General features: G+C 37.3%; 1 protein-coding gene across 1 annotated transcript; it reads right to left on the bottom strand.

The window, feature by feature from the left end:
* Positions 1-2,056: 2,056 nt before the first annotated feature.
* Positions 2,057-21,092, bottom strand: LOC149390911 (loganic acid O-methyltransferase-like). The gene is made up of 4 exons (XM_089620528.1): positions 21,017-21,092; positions 20,705-20,841; positions 3,441-4,088; positions 2,057-2,605 (listed from the first exon to the last, which is right to left on the bottom strand). The coding sequence occupies exons 2-4, from the start codon at positions 20,786-20,788 to the stop codon at positions 2,267-2,269; spliced, it is 1,071 nt and encodes a 356-aa protein (XP_089476654.1). The 5' UTR covers positions 20,789-20,841; positions 21,017-21,092; the 3' UTR covers positions 2,057-2,266.
* Between the last annotated feature and the right edge of the window lie 390 nt (positions 21,093-21,482).

Raw genomic sequence — 21,482 nt, 5'->3', positions numbered from 1 at the left:
GCTTCTTGGCCCATAGTGCCTAAGCGATTGCACTATCGGTCATCCAGGTCTAAGTGATCCCATCTGTTAGCTTGTATGCTTTAACGTTACTCTACCCCGCGTTGACCTTGAGTGATTAAGTGATTGTGCTTCTTGGTCCTCCGGGCCTAAGCGATCCTATTCGCTAGCTTATATGCTTTTGCGTTACTCTATCCAATGCAACAAAAGACGTCTACGCAGCGCATCAAGCCGGTCTACAAGATGTACTTCAGACACCAACACAAAGCACCTAAGATAACAGTCTGATGCTCTAAGCTACCCAAGAGGTGCATCAAAATCGTCCATCACTACATAACGCACTGTGACATGCTCGCTAAAAAGAAAAAAACAAAGACTTGGAAAGAACCGATTTCTCACGAACAACCGGGAATATTATGAAGTTCACTGCTCAGAGTCTTCTAAGCAACAAACTTTGGAGGTTAATGTTGTTGGTCTTTTCATAAAACCAGAAATATTAAATTCTTCGCAACTTGTGAGGAACTCCATGTCAAAAGCTTAATGGGCCAAGCCCAAAGAAAATCCCAACTCGGGCCCATAAGTTTAAAGGCCCGTGCGAAATGAGCAAGGCCTAAGCCCATGCTCGTGCGCACTGCGCCACACTTCCGCGCGCCATGCCCCAGAGGCGCGACATGCTCTTCGTGCGCGGCCACGTGTTGCTCGACATGCGCGTCGCGCCCCACTTCAGCGCGCTGCACCAGCCCGCTGATGGCCGTGTGTGTGTGATCGCGTCCTACCTTTCGCCCGCATCAAGCTTTTCCCAGGCCATAAATTTTGAGGGCTTCTCTAGCCCTCATTCTTCTAAAAAAAACATCTCCAATGGAGAGATCAAGGTGAACTTTTCTAAAAACAAATTACTCGATTCAAAAGTTTGAGAACAATGCCAAGGACTCCCCGCACACGGTTTTCTCTGATCGAGCCACAAATCCCTTAAAATATTTTCTTCGAATATTAGTGTCCTCACTTCAAACATACCAACCAGACTACTGTTGAGCGTCGAATAACGCGCCTGTTACGCCGCCTCTGTGCCCTTCTAACTTATTTTCTTCTTCTTCTTATTCTCATATATTCGCGACGAACGAAGAACGTTCTTGAGCTAGAGGAGACACTTGGGCTTTCGAGTTTCGCATATTCGGCTCGGGTGCGACCACTTGGTCCAGCCTTGGGTCAAACCGCCCGAAGAGTTCAATCGTTGATCAAATTTCAGCGACAACACATCCCATTTATGAGAGTATAACTTTTTGTGATTCATAAATCATTCTATACTCATGGTTACAAAGCAAAGTCTCATAAATGAGATTATCCATAATTTAGGCACATAAAGAACATTTATGAGCTTCATATCGTTTTCCATGTCATTTGATAGAGCCCATCCCTTTGACTTAAGAGGTGCATTGTTGCTAATATGTACTTCTCCCGAACTTCAAAGCAAATGTGGCAGGTGCTCGCTCCAAAGTGCTCTTGAACCTCTTGTTCGAGCCATAATTGTCCTCCTTGGTTTGGAGATGGACAACTAGTCTTCAAACTTCATCACCTTTCACTTGTGATTAAAGTAGTTTTTAAAAGCCATTCCACCTCAAAGGCATTCTCAATGACCGAAACAACTTGGCACGATCATTTATAGTCATCCCTTTCGTATGAATCTCATGGATGATAAGTTGAAATTCTTGCACTTGACTTACCATGGTCTTTGAGTTCACCATTTAAAACTAGAGGAAGCGACCCACAATGTACTTTTATGAGCCCGCATCCTCGATTTTAACTTTTGGTCCAAGGAATCTCAAACCTCATTTGAAGAGGGTTTGGGGATATAAACATTGTATATAAAGACTATTTATTAGATTGTTCAGAGGAAAGTAGTCGATGTCATTCTAAGAATATACAATGTTCTCATTTAATTTAACGCCGATTTTAGCAAATCAATAACCGATTTTATTATCACAACGAGCAATAATAATGCAATGAAAATCGTCCATTTTGATGAGTAGACTCCACTCAATAATTGCCATAAATCAGCCAATAACTAGAAAATAAATTCTCTTTATTTTGCATTTTTTCCGAGAAATAATTTAGAAAGTTACATTAAACAGCGATTTGATATGGCACAAACAATCAAAATGGAAATATTTGCTTCTGAAGCCGCAAAAGAAGTGACAATAATTGAAATTCATGCTTGAACTGACAAAAGAACATGATGCACGTATCCGTCTAACATAATCCAGGTACTATACTACTCATTATTATTCACGCGTTTGAGCACAACTAAAATGTTGATCAATTCGGATGATTCAGTGGAGGGAGAGAATTCCAGGATCTTCTTGCCTAGGAACGTCCCAAAGAGTTCGTCTGAAATTTTCTTTCCGAAATGGTCTTCAATAATTCCTTCCAAGATAGCCCTAAGAGCGGCTACTGCAAAATTTGGGTTTGGCACTGCAATGCTTACATTAATGCTGTCCATTGTTTCTATGTTGAAGAATCCACCGCGCTTCACAGCTGATTCTATTTCTTCGGGCGAGGCATGATACAATGGTACATTAAATGAATCTAATTTTTCATCACTGATCTTTCCCTGTAAAACTCAAAAATATAAACAGGTATTACTCACATCACATTATCAAGAATTAAGGCTTCGCAAATGGGAATATTTTTTTTCTTTTATCTAGGTTTAGTTTTCTATATCATTGTTTGAAGTTTGTCTAAAATACATGGAATTAATGTATTTAGGGAAGTTTAAGTCGAAATGAAATTGAGTGTAGCGATACTTTTACTCAGAAACGCATATGTAGTAAAAATTTCTTAAAATATGAGAATTTTGTACATTTTAAAAATAGACTGATAGAGACTGTAAACAGTTCAACCTACAAGATTGTTCCACTTAATACTTTTCCATTATTAAAAAAAAAAAAAAAAAAAAAAAAAAAAAAAAAAAAAAAACACACACACACACAATCTCACTACTCAGGCCACTTTAAACGAACGTCTTTAGCCACAGGTGCACTTGAATCAAAATTCTAATATTTTCTAAGGTGTTACTAAAATTTAAAACAATTTCATTCTGTTCCCTAGCATAATCCACTAGCGCAACATTTCTTTCAAAAGCTTAATTTGAGAGGAAATCGTGATCTCAAAGGGAATCATATACATATATTTTATCGATCCCCTTGAGGTGGAGCAAGAGATAAAATATATTGGACCAATCCAAATGTCAAAACTAATATTATAAGGTAAAACTAAATCAGTTATAAGATATCAATTAGAAGACTAACATAATTTTATGTTATTTATACTAGAATTTATAATTATAAAGCAGTTTAAGACATATCAATTGTTAATTTTATTCCTCTATCCTGTTTTTCTTCTTTTTTTTCAAAAACTACATAAAAATGTAATATTCGAATTCTTACCTCTTTGGCCATCTCAGCAAGTGCATATCCCACGAGTTCATAGCCCTTGTTAATTTTGGCTCCGGAGTGAGGTGTTCCGTTAGATCGCCCACCTATGACAAAGGCCATCAATCCTCCATCAACAATCTCTTGTGCTCGAAATTTCAGAAACGAGTCCATGTCCTTCCCAAACTGTGCTTCATAAGCCCTTGCTACTTCATCGGTGGAGTTCGAATAGTAGATTTTTCCTTTATTCCAAGCCGGAGAGCTCTTGTCAGACACCTCCTCGGGAATCCTAGACAGCCAATGCACTCCGTACGAGGAATATACAAAATGTAGAGAATCTTTTGGGAACAACGGGCCGTGGAACGAACCAGGAACACCGGCTGCAAAGTATCTCTTGTTTGCGGGGAGAGATAAGAAAAGCTGGTTGAAATCGTTTGAGGCCAGATCGTTGAAAAACACTTGGAAGTCAAGGGTTATATCTTTTTGTTTGCAAAACTTGTTCTCCAAGGATTCTATTATAGTTTCAACGGCTAAGAATGTATTAGGTCCCGTAGAGCACCCAAAATCTGCAATCCTAACCGTTTTGGACGGCAAGAGAGTCTTGATGTCAAGATTCTCGACTGCCTTGGCGATGAATTCGTTTGTGGCTTCAATGATTTGTCTCTGCACGAAAAGAGTTGAGAAATATAAGAGTGATATATATATATATATATATATATATATATATATATATATATATATCTTTTATTAATCAACGAAAAACTGGACAATGGATATTTTTAATTGTACCGTATAGAAATGTGTAGAGCACTTGGTCTATTTCATATATTTTAATAGTTTTCTTAGAATAATTATTAAAATTAAAGTAGTACTTATTTTATTAGTCATTTCATTATTAGTCCTCCCGGAGACTTTTGTGCCACAACAACAAGATCTGTTCCATGATGGTCCATCAATTCAGTTTGGCAAAACAATTTTGTTTAAGTTGTTCAAGATAAGCTGCAAGAAGTTGTTCAAGACTCGGATTACTTACATCACTTTCTTCCCGAGCGAATAAAACAGGAAATATCATGTTTCTTGTTTTGATATTATTTGGTGACAGATTCACGAGAGATTTTTTTGGTAACCTAATAAAATACTTTCAGAGTCGAACTAGATTATTCATTTTTATGTTAGGTAAATTCACGCCGCCTTAAACTTTGAACCACTCTCTCTGCCTTGTCGATCTTCGTCGACAACTTTATCTTAGTGCTTGTAACTGTTGTAGCTTTATTTGTGTAGAGTTTGCAAGCGCATATTTTTGCATTGATGTGTTTATAAGTCTTCGGCAAAGGATTGGGTGAAAATGGGAGGGAGTCTCAGATCTAAGGGGAACTTAGATTGAAGATCCATTGGATAAGTCAAAGACGCGAGGTATTTGCAGAGGGAGTAGTCAAACTTAATATTCATGTACCTCTGACTATTGAGATAATGGATTGCTTTTCACCACCGGACGTATTAGTCTCCCTGAGTAGGTGCTTTATCACCGAATAGGGTTACCGAATCTCTCGTGTCCTTTATTGCTTTTCCTTTGATAGCTTGTTTGATTGTTGTTTAATTTAATCTGGCTAACAACAATCAGTTATGTTACCCACTAGTTGAACAACCATCTTAATCATGTTAAGTAATTTCAATTGGAATCAGAGCGGGTCACTCAATTCACAAAGTGTGATTTGTTTTGTCTACTAACGTTTGTTTAAGATGAATATGAAGGAAAGATAGAGTATTGGTCGACCTCCACTGTTGGAAGGACACAACTATGGCTACTGGAACGCTATGATGAAAGCTTTCCTCAAACTATAGATGATAAGGCTTGGAATGCAGTTTAGAAGGCTTGGACTGTTCCCACATTTACAGATGATAAGGGAAAGACGGTCACACTCACTCAAGATAAGTGGCCTGAAGATCACCAAAGAGAAGATATGGGAAACTTGAAAGCTATTAATGCTTTATTTTATGTAGTTGATGAGAACTTATTCAAGCTGATCTGTAACTGTGAAGTTGCCAAAGAAGCTTGGGATATCCTTTAGGTTGCTAATGAGGGTACAGATAAAGTGAGATCATCTCGCCTCCGTATGCTTACTACCAGGTTTGAGAATCTTAACACGAAGGAGGATGAAACTATTGTTGAATTAACTGATAGAATTTAGGATATTTCTAGTGAGACTTTTGTATTGGGAGAACCTATCAAAGATTCCAGGCTCGTGAGCATAGTGCTGAGATCTCTTCCAAAAAAGTTTGACATGAAGGTGATTGTTGTGGATGGAACTCATGATGTGATGAATACGAGACTTGATGATCTGATGGGGGTCTCTCAGGACCTTTGAGTTGAATTTGAAGTTGAAGGAACCAGAGAAGACGAACAAAGGTGTCGGTCAAAGCTGAAGTATTCTTAGAGGCTAAAGATGAAGATGACATGTCAGATCAAATTGCTCTTCTTGCCAAGACCTTTCAAAGATCCATGAAGAGGAGAAAGGTCTAGGGAATCCAATGCAATAAATTCGAAGAATTTTGGCACATTCAGGTAGAGTGTGCAAATACCTTAAAGAAGAACAACAAGTCTTATATTGTTAACTGGAGTGATGATGATTCTGACTCCAGCAAACCTGATGAGGAAAAAAATTAACTATCTTTCTTTTAATGTTGTCACATATACGAAAGCAAAAGAGAAATTTGCCTCTAGTTCAAACCAGAAGTTGGTTGGACATCTTCCTGATCGGTGGAGCAATGATGAAGTTGATGTTACTGAGGAATGTATCATCAAGAATTATTCTTTGTTGCATGAGAAGTGGCTTACTGTTATTGACAACAACAAGAAGCTGAGTCAGAATATTGCCAGCTTCGAGAAAAGTAATCTTGAGGATAAGGTATCTGATCTAATTACTAAGAGGAATGAGTTGATGGAATCCGTGTCTGATATGAAGGAACAGGTGAAAGCGAAGATGAAAGCTCACTATGAGTTGAGCCAATTGAATAAGAATGTAAAGATGCTCAACTCTGGTTCTAGCAATCTTGACTTTATTCTTGCCTCCCAGAGAAGAAGTGGCAATGGTAGAGGTATTGGCTTTCATGGGAAATCATCTCAGCTTGAAACTAAGTTCGTGAAGACTGAAGAAAGTATGAAGAACTCTACTCCTAAGAAGATGGTGAGACAACCTCATTCTCAGTTCATTCACATTGCTAGGAAATAGAAGAAGATGTGGATCTGTCATTACCGTGACAAAGCTGGTCACATCAAGTCTTTCTGTTTCAAGTATTTGGCTGATCTTAGATTAAATAAGGTGAAGAAACTGGCCCTTATCATAAAAGAATGCAGAGTCAAGCAGAAGATTTGTTTTGTGGCGTACAATTATGCAAAGAGCATGCATGAGGAAAGCTCGTGTTTTGACAGTGCTTGCTTAGGGCACATGATAAGTGATAATAGTTGTCTCACTAATTTGAGAGCCTGGTAGAATCAGACTGTGACTTTTGGAGATGGTGAAAAAGACAAAGTCATTGGAAATGATCTTTACAAGTGAAAGGATTACTACAACTTGAAAGTGTTCTTTTCATTGATGGACTAAAAGCAAACTTGATCAGTAGTAGTCAGCTGTGAGATGGAGATCATCATGTTAAGTTTACTCAAAGGGCTTGTCGAGTGTTTGACAAGAGCGATCAGTGTTTTATCCAAGGGAACATATAGTCTAACAGTTGTTACTTGCTAGGAGTTGGTCAAGCAACTGCTCAAACAACTTGTCTGATAAGCAAATCTGATGAGATGAATCTCTGGCACAAGAGAATAGGGCATCTGAATTTCAAGACCATGAAGAAAGTTATGTTAGGAATTCTTGCCCACGAGAAGATGCTTTTGTAAATTCTCGCTGAATTATTAAGAAAAATGAAGTTTGTCATTTATAATTTATTCAAATCGAAAGCGTTATTTCTTATGTATTAAGATTTATCAAACATTAATCAACTCATTGTCTCCGTATCGAACTGAGTCACATGCACGGCATCTGAGCTTGGGCGATGAACTAAAACTGGTCGATGATTGATTCAAGCCTGCGTAGCTGAGTCTGAAATCATATATGTGAAACACAAGTGAAAGTTGATCACTTAGTGGGAGCATTCTACGCTTGTGATATGTGTACGACCCGGACAGGTCTTGGTTGTAGATGTGTCGTTTAAGGACCGTTACGACACACTAACCGAGGTCGGTAATGATGGTCATAGTGAGACTTGATCTAAATCCTGAAGTGATCATGGACACTGGATCATGTTACCGCACTCTTTGACTCATTCGCTAAAAGGCCACTATCATACTAATCACAGCTTATGTCTTGGGAGTTTCGGAACATGGTTCGAGTGGGAAGTGATATACAGATATGGAATCCTGCCTTCCTGAAATAAAGTAAATGTTCTCTCACCTACGGGTTGATTCAAGAACCGATAGATTGCGCGCACTTCCGAAATTTGTACGTTCGGAAGAATCTTTCACTGGGGAAGCAACAATGCTTAGGGCTTATAGGATCTTGATCATGAACTGACTATATCAGTGGACACTTGTCACGATAAGTAAATATAATTCTAGTACCAAAGAGGATTTAGTCTTGGCTTGCAAGGTGAAGTCTGACCAAGATTAGACAAATCGATGTGGAAAAGATAAAGGACTTTTTCGTCTTTTCATCGGATTTGTTAAGCTTCTAATACTAGGTCCATAGTCCCCGATTCGGCTCTCATAAAGGCGGATAAGAACTTTCGAATAATAATGTTTCATTATTATAATCTCACAAACTGTAATTGTGATTGACAGCATCAATTCTGAAATATGGGTATTTGCATAATTACATAATTATTTATGTTAGTATTAATTATTTATTGTTTGATCAAGGAAATAATTAATCAATTAATTATTTGTTTCTCGTTGGACCAATTAAATAAATAATTAATTGGGTTTTAAGCAATTGGGCCTTGCACGAAATGAGGTGGATGAATTTTTTTGGGATTTGAGCACAAGGATTTGCTTCATCCTTCTTGGTCGTGTGTATCAAATTCATCCATCATAATATTGGTACTTTCCAATATTGTCTCTTTAGTTGTTTAAATAACAAATAATTGGTTACGTAGCCATCTTAAACACTAGCAATTTGGTTTTAGCGAACCTTTCGTTAATTTCCCGTAAATAGTCATCTTGCTTACGTGGCATCTTATTAATTGAATTAGTTTTACACCTCTGCCCTTATTTTATTACGCCCGCTAATTGAATTAGGCAGTTTTTTTTAAATTTTGATTCTAACCGATTTGGAAAGATTGTTAACGTGTATTTAGAAATTTTCAGCGTTGACTATAGCTAATTAGTTTTTATTTTCGTGGCAATTCATTATGGTTAAAATCTGTAAATATATTCTTCATTTATTGATATTATTTGCTTTCATAATTTTAGAACATCCAAAATATTTTCGGAATTTTTTTCAGTTTATTTACACGAATATAATGTAAATATGCTTTGTATTTACAATGCATTTACGATGAAACAATTGGTATTAACTGTAAATCAATGTCGTATTTACAATACTGGATGAAATTGACCAAAAATATAAAAGAGTCATTTCCTATTAGCATATATATACAGAATATTTGTGTGAGTAGTTATAAACCAAAAATAAAAAAGGGCCATTTATGTGTATTTATTGAGTTTTAAATCCTCCCTCAATTTGTGCGAGTAGTTATGACTGAATATTTGTTTTCCATTTAAATTAATAGGCTGAAAATAATGGGCGGGAATTTGGCTGAGATTATTTGAGGTCAATCACGTCTTTTAACATGCTGTAAATAGATTGATGTGGCTATTAACAGAAAATTAACAAAATGTTGGCTAAAACCAAAACCTCTATTGCCGCGTGGCTATATACATATATATAACCCTTTAAATAAAGAAGAGAGAAAAATATTTAAAAGGAAATAAGATATTGTCTTTTATTCTCTCTCATGAATATTAGGAGAGAATAATATTTAAAAGGTAATAAGATATTGTCATTTATTCTCTCTCATTAATATTAGGAGAGAATAATATTTAAAAGGAAATAAGATATTTCATTTATCCTCTCATAATTAAATATTCTCTGTTTAAACAGAAAATAAAATCTCATAGATATTGATCTGATTGCTAAGAGAGAAAGTATGATTCATGAGATGAGATCCAAGGGCTAAGCTTTGATTCACTAGTGTGAACACAATAAAAGGAAATAATATAAATTGGAAACTACCAAGAATATATCACTTCCACTACTATAAATAGGGGTTCATGAGAAGGCAAAAAAACAAGTGATTTGCATTAGAAAAATTCGACCAAGAGCTCTCTCCCTCTCTCTTGGCCGACCTCTCTCTCCCCCTCTTGGAACTCCATGATTCCAATCTCATAAACACGGTGCGATCTAAATACCCCATTCTAGATCCTAGTGAGATAAAGATTGTGCCCACTCATCTTTCTTATTCGCCTCGGAGATTATGTCTCGGAAGACTACGGTGTCATCATTGTCGAGTCTAGATCGTCGAGGAGCTAAAGCTTGAAGATAGTCTTTATAAGACTGAAGACGGAGGAGTGAAAGCTTGAAGATACTGTAGCTGATCCAAATCATGTGAGTCTCTCTCTAAATCTTTAAACCTTACTCTTATTGGTTGCTTGACATCGCTTTCATGAATAATTAATAAGTAAATCTAGATCTTGTTAGATAACCATAATATTAATTAGCTCTTGTTAGTGTAATTAATTAATTCCGCAACTAATATGATTATCAAGGTGCTATAATCACCGACAAGTTACTGATGGGGGTCTTGTTAGAGGTATCCCTGGAATCAAGGGAGACCTCAATAATGTGTGTGGAGAATGCAAAATTGGGAAGCAGGCTAAGTAATGAATGCGTTTTATACATACGAATCGTCACTTTTCATGATTGAATATAGCTTGTTTTAAGTGTATTTGATGATTATTATGAGTTTTTTTAGGGTAAATTGTAGGTAATGGGTGAATATCAAGTGCCAGGACATCATTGGAGCTGTGTTGGCTCCGGAGGCCAAAATGAAGTAAAACAACAATTTTTTAGCAAAGTCAACAACATTTTGTGCTGGTCAATGTTAGACCGCGCCGCGGTCTCCAAAAACTTCAGCCCATTAATCAACACCAAAGCACTGCGGCGTGGTGCATGACCATCCAGCGCGCCGATGTGCTCCCTGGTCTTGACGTGGAAAGTTCTATTTTTAAGCTGATCTGGGCCGTTGATCTCATTTAAAGGTCCAAATTACTCCGAAAAATAACGCTTAGTCTATAAATACACTTTTGTAACCTCTAAAACACATATTTTCCTTTCTTTTAGTCTTTATTTTTGTGTTTGGCTACTTGGAGAGCTTTAATTTGGAGAAGAGAAAAAGTGTTCCTCGCCGGAATTGACAACCTGACGAGTCTCTCGACCTCGACTTCTCTCGTTTTTCTTCCTTTTCTCTTTTATTTACTTTGTTGCTTTAGATTATTGTTGAACCTTGTTTTTTTATTTATTTAATATGAATTCTTCTTTTGTTTTATTTTTGGTTCTTTTGCTTTAGATTATTATTTTATGCTTAGGTTTGATTATGAATTTTTTTAGAGCCTAGATTTTCATGGGGCTGCGACGTAGGCGCCCGAGCCAATGCTAACACGTTGATGATTCATTAATATTTTTCTATTGCTCGTTCTAGTTTATGTTTGTTTGATTATTATCTGTGCATAATGTTATTTCATTGATTAGCTACATTTGAATTATTATCTAGGATTGTTTGCTTTTGGAGAGAAAGAGAGTAAATTATCGTGTTTTTGCTATAATCATCATTATCGATCTAGGTTAGTAGAAAACTCTAGGCAATAGTGCAATCGTTTGAATTCTTGTTCTTTATACATGTGATTGTTTTAATAGGATTATAAAGCGAGAGGATAATAATCCATCAATTGCATAGGTTATCCAGAGCACTCGAGAGAGGATAGAGAATATGTTAGAAAGAATGAGATTGATAACATATGAATGAAGCAACAATACACAAAATAGGGATAGTCAACATAGTCGGTTCGTAGTGAAATCGTGGCTCTGCTTTTTGTTCTTAATTAAACTTGTTTGATTTATTGTGTCTGTGTTTGTTTAATTTTAAGTTTATTTGTAATAATCGCTCATCAATACTTTGGAATCAATTTGCATTCAAGTTACATTAAATCGTTAATTTTTGCTACTCTTTGTGGATTCGATATCCTTACTTACAAATTTATATTACCTGGGAGACATGTGCGCTTGTGTGTGTGAAATTTTCCCAACAATTTTTGACACCGTTGCAGAGGACTAGTTTTATTTTAGCGAAGGAAATAGCTTGTCCTTGCAATTTGATTTATTTTATTTTTGTTTTCTAATGTTCATGTCACTCTCTCTCTTTTGAAGGTGCATGCGAAAGGACAACCCATCGACGCTTATTCAACTAGATCTCGAGATAGAAAAGACTTGCAAGAAGAACCGGAAAGTAGCCAAAATAGAAGTGATGGGAGACCCATAAGTGCCGTAGACTCTTTTCGAGTATGGCTTGCCGCCGACCGACACGACGCAAACGGCCATTGTGCTCCTGGTCATTAGGGGGAACCAAAACTTTTAGATCAAGACGGGGGTGAACCATATGGTTCAACAAGCCCAAATCGCGGGGCTGCTCACCGAAGACCCCCAAGACCATCTTGCAAACTTCGTGGAGAAAAAGAACACGTTCAATCTTCAAAACGTCTCCGACGAAGCCATCTGTCTCCCCATTTTCCCGTTCTCTCTACGGGACCACGCCAAAGCTTAGCTCTACTCGTTCCCGCGAGGTTCCATCACCTCATGGGTGGACTTGTGCACAAAGCTTAGCTCTACTCGTTCCAAGGGTGGATGATAGTACAAATCTTCTACGGTGGTCTCACTCCTTCCTCATGCACCCTTGTCAGCACTGCTTCGGGAGGCTCATTCTTCCAAAAGATTGACAAAGAGGTATATCCCTCTCTACTACGATAACATGAGTGCAATAAATTATTCAAAGAATCCTGAGCAACACACCAAGACTAAACACATCGACATCAGGCATCATTTCATCAAGAAATTTGTGAAGAAAAAGATAATTGAGCTGAAACATGTGTCCACATAGAAGCAATTGGCTGACATCTTCACAAAACCTCTTGAAAACGTGCAATTTGAGATGCTCGGATCCTCATTGGGTCTTTGTGTTATTGAGTATTGATTTTCTCATTGCTTGTCCTTCAATCATGTGATAATACAAGATTTATTTCTTATGGTTGACATAGAATTAAGGGAGAGTGACACAATGCTTAATTTAAAGATAATTGAAGAGAAAATTGATGATTTTGGCTGAGAAAGTGGGTTTTAATATGATTTGATTGAGGCTCAGCTTTCTCGTAGCTATAGTGGGAAAATGGCATTGAACCGCTCCCGCTACTTGATAATATTACCCTTTTCTCTTTTCCTTGTTCGACAATTTCTCTCTCTTGTTCAAGAAAGGTCGATCGGAAACCTTTGTTTTTTCTTTGCAATTCGCAGCGATTTCTCTGTCCTTATCTCCGATTCCTGTAAAAATGGTGGCTATACGTGCATCAAAGCTTGTTAATGTTCGTGGTCGTGTTCAGATCGAGCCTCTTCCCTCCTCAGTGACCCTTGTTACTCCTCTAAGCATCATTGTTGATGTCGTCACCATGGAGAATATAAAGAAGACTCTACATAATCCTTTTTCCATCAAAGAGGATGTTACGGCGAATATGGACCAGGTTAGCACTAATCTTGGTGTTTCTCCGGACGATACTAGTGATGTTATCTCTGAACCTATAATGGGTTCAAAGATTGTTGAGGATATGCCAGATCAGGCACATGCAACTCAAGGATAGGATCTTTCTCAGAATCGTAACCCTGTTGAAGCATTTGAACCCCCTTTGAAGACTTATCAAACGAAGAAGAAGAATCGTAACCCTGTTGAAGCATTTGAACCCCCTTTGAAGACTTATCAAACGAAGAAGAAGAAGAAGAAGAAGAAGACGAAGAAGAAGAAGAAGAAGAAGAAGAAGAAGAAGAATAAGAAGAAGAAGAAGAAGAAGAAGAAGAAGAAGACCACCAAGAAGAAGTCATATACCAAGAATGTGGTTGAACAAGAAGCTGAAGCAGTTCAAGTTTCTTTTGTAGAAGAAGAGGCCCCTTGAAGAAGATGTTGTTCTTGAGTTTGAGCCAATCAATGTGGCTCAGCCCTCTGTTGGAGATGATGCTCTTGAGCGTGCGTCTGAGCCAGTCCTTGTGGCTCAGCCTAATGTTGGTGATGGTGCTCAGTGAGAGCATATACCAGAGGAGGCCCCCTCTAGACCCTGGTATGCTGTTGATCCCAACAGAGGTTACACGTGTACAGAGATTCTGAAAATTATTAAGCCTACAAAGAAGAAGACTCTTGCAAAGAGGAAATCTACTAAAGATGGAGATTCAAAAAATGACGAGACTGTTATAATCTTATAAGATGAAGAAGCTACATAGAGTGATGATGAGCCCAACAGAAGGAAGAAATATTATCCTAGTAGGATGTAGAAGGCAGTTGCTTCAAAGAAGAATAAGAAGAAAGCTGAACAAGTTCATGCTCCTATGTCTGAACAAGTTGATGCTCATGCTCAGAAGATGAGAAGTCCTTTGAAGAATAAGAAGGGTACATCATCATCAGCACGTTATTTTCATAAGAGAGAAGTCCGGTTTGCATCACAGACGTATGCTGAGATCAGGTGGGATGTTGTGCTAAAGAGGTCTGTCATTTATGAGAAACTTCTAGCAGATGAGAATTACACAGTTCCATAGATTGTGTCATTGTTAAAGGAGGTAAATATATTCTCAACTGTTACTTCCTCCAATAAGTGTTATGTTCATCTTGTGAGAGAGGTTATTGCAAACCTTCTTGAGAAGTTTGGGGATGCTACAAGCCCAGACTTTAGCTCATTCAGGATCAAAGGCAAGGAGCTGTCTATAACTCCAAGTGCCATCAACATCTTCTATGGCACAAACTCTCTGGATGATTTTCAGGGGGAGCTTGACTTTGACAAGACTGCTCGTTCTCTCACCAAGAAGGAAAGACCATGTTGGGGTGATAAGAATTTGCCTTCTACAGAAATGTCTACCAAGTCATCACTATTATATGGCATTGCCATTAAGAACTGGTTCCTCAATCTTCATAGGAATTCTATGAGAAAATTTATGGGTTAGATTATGTATGTTATTGTCAACAAGGGAAATATGGACATTGATAAAGTCATCTTTGATCAAATTGCTGCTTATAGAGCTTCAAGGAAGGTCAACCATCCAATTGATTTCCCTTCTCAGATCTATGAACTAGTGATTAAGCAATGTCCCAGTCTGAAGGTTGATTCTAATGTATTGTCTGGAGAGCCTCTTCGTTCCAACGCTGATCCAAGTTTTCACTGGGAAACATGCTAACGATATTGAGGGGGAGTAGAGTGCTTCGGGTGTTCAAGAAGATGTTCTACCATCTTCTTCAAATGCTAGTACTTCTCATTCCTTCTTTGCTGCCATGAAAGAGAGGATCATCTTGACAACTAGAAGCTGAGATCAAAGAGACGACTGCTAAGATCAAGAAGATCACCACCTCTATAATGCATCTATCCATGCTCCTACGTAACATCAAGTACTTGGTCAAAGAAGTCCAAGCTAAAGATGAAGCAAAAGACCCCGCTGCGTGAAGAATGATGTAATTTTTTTCTTTCTTCTTTTATTTATATTTAGTATGTTAAGCTTTTTTTACTCTCAACCTAGACATTAGTTGTAAGGACAAGTTCCTGCGTCACTCGTTTTTGGAGATTTGGAAATAATAACGAGTTTCAATTGTTACAACTAAATTCTTGAGTGAATTATGCTCCAATGGATTTATCGAATTAATTTTAAATATGATAAGGTTATGGGAAATCTCGGAATAAATAAAGGAATTATCGAGTTTATCTCGATTAATAAATTAATTCCGAGAAAATATTCCGGAAATTAATTTAAGAAATAAACTGTCAAGAATGAGAATTAATTCTGAGAAACCTTAAATATATTTTAATTAATCGAGAACGAACGAGAAAATTCTCGGTTCGAATCATATAATTATAATCCGCTCAGTTATGGATTTAATTAAATAATTATATGATAAGGACTAAATTGTAATGTTTTCGGACCAATTTGAAATAAAAAGTGGGAAAAGAAGGCCAAGTGAGAATTTTGGAAATTTCTCACGCTTGTTCCTATCTTCTCCACGTCATTAGTGGCTAGAAACATCTTCAAGTGATTGGTATCACTTTTCCGGGAGAGAAACAAAGGACACGGGAAAAAAAGGAAAAGAAAAGAAAAGAAAGAAAGAAAGAAAGAAAGGAAGAAAGAAAGAAAGGAAAGGAAAGAAAGAAAGGAAAGAAGAAAAAAAACAAAAGAAGGAAAGACAGAACGAAAGAAAGAGAAAGAGGAAGAAAGAAAAAGAGAAAAGAAGAAGAAGAGGGCTGAGCGGGAGAGAGAGAGAGAGAGAGAGAGAGAGAGAGAGAGAGAGACGAGAGAGAGATGGGCCGAGAGAGCGAGATGGAGAAAGAGAGCGAGGGAGTGAGCTCGCGGAGGAAGAGCTCGGCCGACAGCCACCGAGACCGAGACCCGAAGCCATTGGACGCGCGCGCGGGCTGAGAAGGAGCGAGCGCCACCGCGAGCACGCCGAGGATGCCGGACCGAGAGGCGACGCCGGGAAACGAGGCAGAGAGTACCAGAGAGAAGAGATTCCACGAAATTGAGGTGAGATATGGTTTTTCCCTGAAATTGAAATCCGATTTCTAGTGTTTAGAATTTGGGGATTTTGTGGATATTGGCTTGAATCTCTCATTTTATGTCCGAGGGTTGCTCATTGAGGGTTGATTGAGGAGTTATCGCTTAATTTCGAGTTTTGTGATATGTTCTGGGTTTTTTAATTTCTGTCCCGACCGTGTGTTTGAATTTGATATGAACTAGTTTTGATTATGTGATTTTGATATTGGGATTGTTAGATTTTATGGTTCAAGAGACGTTCTCGATGATGATTTTAGGTGATTGGAATGGTTGTGCTTGATTTTGACAAGGTTGGTTTTGGTTTGAGTCTAGCCGTGTAATAATGGTGCTGGCCGTGTGTTTGATGAATTTGTATTGACGGTCTAGAATCTGTCCTGATGAATTGTGCTTTCGTGCTTCTCTAGTTGTTTGAAGTGATGATGAAATTGAGTTTGGCTATGCTCGGTTTGAATGTGAATCTGAGAGATTTTGGTTTGATTTGGTTGCGTGTAGGTCTGTTTTGGCAGTGTGTGTGTAAGGCTGTTTTGATATTTTTTATGGATTTGTTGGTATGGCGTTTAAGTCTTGTTTTGTGCGTGAGTTTTTGTTGAGTTCTTAGGCTCGGTTTAGGTGGGGGTCATGGGGCTCGGGGCAGCGGCTTGGGACGGCGAGGGTGCTGTCCGAGGAATGGCGGGGCTGCTTCTCGAGCGAAGACGAGGCGGAGCTGGGCAACGAGGCGGCGCGAACTTAGAAGGTTCGGGCCTCGGCTCGGCGACTTAAGATGTCTCCAAGTGAATAGGACGAGTTGGGGGTTTGTCCCAAGTCTCGACTCGTGCTAGTTACAAACTTTTAATTATTGTGTTATTATGGTTTATTTCATTTTCCGGATTGAGTTAATAAGTGATTAAGTATCGTATTTGCGAGTAGTTCCGTTATGACTTGCTAAAAATTAATACGTTATTATTAGTATGTTTTCTAATCAAGCTCGTTTGATATAAGTCGTTAAGAAAAATAAATTAATATGTATCGTTACTAAACTCATTGATTATTCAATTAATTATTTAGTATACTTATCTTAATTATGTATTAAAAATCAAGTTCGACTATAAGCTCGACTCTTTTAAATCAAAAAGAATATCCACGAGAAACGTTCTATTTACGTACGGAAATAAAAATAAAAGAAAGGTTCGAATACGAACCGAAGATTCTATTACTTCGTGAATATTTTCTAGATCGAATCAAATAGTTATTTATATACGATTGAACGTTTAAAATAAACGACCTAGTTTATTTTAAATGAAAAGTTTTTTTTTTACGTTATTTATTTACGTTCTCAAATACTTATAACTTGTCAATAAAAAGAGACAAGTCAAAAATATATTCTAGAACATAATCGAGAAGTGTCGGTTGAGTTATTTAATTTCATATACCTTCTGTATGCTATAGATTGTTAGTAATAACTTCTTTATACGTTCTTTCTTTTTAGTTTCGACCTTCGAGGATCTATTCTGAGCAATGGGATTGGCCCAGTCAAAAGAATAGATGGTCAAATAGTTTGGGACGTTTCTTAGCTTAGATTAGAAAAAGCGATGTTAAGGCCTTATTTTTAGGCGTCGATTCTTTCCGTATCTCTATTCTGTCATGTATTCTCTGATACTCGTTTTTTTAGACGCTCTGAGTAACGTGTCTAGGAGAACGTTTTGAATACGTTTCATATGAGCTCTCTTTTAGTAGAATCATGTACGTTAGTGTATCGATGGACGAGATACTGAGTATGCTCGATGTTCGATCTTTCTCTTCCATAGATAAATCCATATTGCTATAAGGATTAGCAGGAGGAGCTTACGAGGATTGGGTTATACGTGAAGTTAAGAAGAACCCTTTTATCTGGAAGAGAAGATCTCAGGATTCGAAAGAATCATATCCGGGTAAGTGGATTATAGGTACCTACAATATCAAGAAATATTATATATATCTATATATATTTATATATACATATGTTGTACGTGCATTCTTTATGTGTTTTTAGTAAGCAAGAGTAAGACAAGCCAGAAGATAAATCAACCAAGATCAAGGGCTTTAAGCCACTAACGAACTGGAAAACGGAATTAGTCCGGCTAACGAAATTGGTTAGAGATATTAGGGACCCAAGCCTTTGTTACGTGTTTAGTTAGCCACCCTCCAGAGATCCAGTCCTAGTAAACTGGATTATGAGAGACTGAAGTTAAGACTCGTATTCAAAAGCGAGGATAGTATGATAGGATCTTTGGGAGTCACATCCTGAGATCTTATAAGTCACGAGTTAATAAGCGAAAAGAATATACGTTAAGATCGGGATTGAACCCGAACTAAGCAGTCTCTCATGTTAAGTTAATTAAAGAGAAGACATAGAATGGTACCGCCTCCGACATATACCCCGTAGACGGGGATTAGGCAGGAGATTGTGCACCCTCCTGACTGGTGCCAATAAGACATGTGTCGTGCGGATATCATTAAGGGATCCCGAGCAGGAAATGTATTGTATGATGGGAGTTGCCGGGACCTAAGCTGGCATATTCTCAAGTAAGTAGGAGTTACCGGGACCTAAGCTGGTAATTCCATAGTTATCATAATAGCAAGTATGTTATGATGTGAATCACCGGGACCTAAGCTGGTGAATTCTTAAGTAAGAGGAATCTATCGGCACCTAAGCCGAGTGATTCCTAAGTAAGATGAATCTGTCGGGACCTAAGCCGATTGATTCTTATGAAAGGTGGACTTATCGGGACCTAAGCCGATACTTCCGCAAGTTATGATGAGATATGAACTTTATGTTATGCATTGCTTATGTGTTATGTGCATGGTGCATTAGTTATGTAGATATCCGCTTACTGAGTCTTTTGACTCACAGCTATTATCTTGATATTGTAGATAAAGGCAAGGCTAAAGAAGACTGAGTAGAGCATCAACAAAAAACTGGTAAGTAAGTAGGCGTGTGTATGTACGGCTGCCGACCTGTGGCTAAGTCAAGGGTGAATTAGTCTGTTTTGTTTTTAAAAGACGAGTCTTTTTGTTTGTAAAGTTTTAAATAGTATGTTTTAAGAAAAACGAAAAATTCGCCCATATTATTGAGACGCTTATGTAAATATTTTAAAAGTTTTTCTAGATAATGTTTTCTGGAAGCGCTTCCACCAAGGTTTTTATGAATTTTATTTATAGTAAGTAAGATATGAAGATCTATGCCGCGGCTCACGGGCGAGCTAAGGCTCGCGGGTCGTGACATTAGTGTTCCCTTTGCTTGTCTTTTTTGTTGCAAAAAAAAAGAGTATTTTATGGTGAGATATTCTCCAATATTTGATTTTCGAGAATAACAAATTCGCGAGAGATTTAGTGTTAACCTAGTAAAGCTCCTCCTTGTGAGTCTAATTAGGTTATTTACATTTTTCTGTTTTGTAAATTCACGCCGACCTTAGCTTTGAAAAAGTCTCTCTGCTTTTGAGATCTTCATCAACAATTGGTTTTAGATACTTGCTACTGATGTACTTTATTTATACAGAGTTTGCGAGTGAGTGTTTTACATTGACGTGATGTGTCAATCTATGGGAGAAGATTGCGTGAAAAAGAGAGGGAGTCTCTTATCTAAGAGGAGATTGAATTTTCATCCATTGGAGAGATCAAAGAAGTAGGTGTTCGGGACGGAGTCTGCAAGTGTTTTATCATCGAACAGAGTTACCATATCTTTGTCATTTGTTGTTTTTTAATTGTTTGCTTGTTTGATTGTTGATTTAATTAATCGTACTAAAAACAATAAGTTGTTCAACAAGTTGTACCACCCACTAATTGAACAACTATCTTAAAATACGTTTAGTAATTTCATTGGAGTTTCATCTAAAAATCAATTAGCAATGAAATAAGCAATCATAACCTTTATATACACTTAATCGGTTTAAATTTGTGTCTTTTACATGTAGTAAATAATGTGCATCTGGAAATTAGTTACCACATAGCTCACTCCCACTTTCTTTTCTCAGCTATATTCATTCATGATTCATTATGTTAGTTTCGTTGATCAGAGAACAATCTCTCTCAATCTCTCTCTCTCTCTCTCTCTCTCTCTCTCTCTCTCTCTCTCTCTCTCTCTCTCTCTCTCTCTCCTTTCTCACTCATTTGATCGTATTAATATATTCTATTTTAATTTTCTCACTTGTCTTATTTTGTATTGTAGTTTGAAATTTAATTAAAGAACTCAAAAGTATCCAATATATATAAAACAAGACAGGTGTACGAAGTAAAGAAGATCTTAGTGAAGAAAAAAAAAACTAATGTGTCACAATCTAAAATTTTCAGGAACCACACCTAAAAAAGGTTTTAATTTATTTGAAATTTAGGTTTCATTTATGAATAATCTGAGAGGTTTGTACTAAAAATTACCTGAACCGTAGAGTTTTTCGCGTAACTGTGAAGGTTGCTGCCACTATTCATTGGTCGCACGGTTGTTTCTGACATATTACTCATCTTGTCTTCTTTTCTCTTTACCAACTTGTGAACGCTTGATTAGATGGCTACGGCTGAAAAGTAATAATTCACCGAGTTATGGCTTTTAAACAAAAAAAAAACAAAAAAAAACAAAATGAAATCTATGCTCGGCATATCTAAGTGTTTCGAGACTCATGAATGTAAGAAAAATAACACAGCCCTTTAAATCCTAAAAGAATAAATATAAGAATAAGAATCGTAAATCACATGATCTCACTTGACTGAGAAAGTATATTAATGGTAATCCGAACTCTCACCAATTTCTGAAGGTAAGTGAGTTGCGTGTGTAAGAGAGAGAGAGAGAGCGAGAGAGAGAGAACAATCTTGACGAAACCACGGCCTATATATCACGTGAGCTAGTCATCGTTTACATGTGCAACAAAACAATGTGTCAAACGAAACATAATATAATATGGTAACCAGCTAGACAGCGAGTGATAGGTAGAATAACCATACACAACATTGTATATCCCGATGTCAAAAATTATAAATCAATGGTGGACAAGATAATAAAAAAGATCCATGCTGCCAAGTAACGTAAATAATTTACATATAGCATAGAATATAATAAAATAACTGAAATCGAGAAACTAACATAATGAATTAATAGGGAAAAATAAATAACAGTGTAACTGATCCGATCAAAACCAGGGTTTAATATAATATAGCTTTA

The sequence above is a fragment of the Urtica dioica genome, chromosome 7 (genome assembly GCF_054948205.1).
Source record: "Urtica dioica subsp. dioica isolate 48M chromosome 7, U.dioica_male_clone48M_v1_H2, whole genome shotgun sequence".
NCBI lineage: Eukaryota > Viridiplantae > Streptophyta > Magnoliopsida > Rosales > Urticaceae > Urtica > Urtica dioica.
This window is presented reverse-complemented; position numbering and strand designations above follow the sequence as displayed.

What these genes read in the sequence shown, in the direction of transcription:
- LOC149390911 (XM_089620528.1), bottom strand. Translation starts at nt 20,788, where the DNA reads ATGAGTAATATGTCAGAAACAACCGTGCGACCAATGAATAGTGGCAGC. An exon ending in CGAAAAACTCTACGGTTCAG is followed by an intron (nt 4,089 to 20,704) that starts GTAATTTTTAGT and finishes CTTTTCGTGCAG; the next exon opens with AGACAAATCATTGAAGCCAC. An exon ending in TTGCTGAGATGGCCAAAGAG is followed by an intron (nt 2,606 to 3,440) that starts GTAAGAATTCGA and finishes TGAGTTTTACAG; the next exon opens with GGAAAGATCAGTGATGAAAA.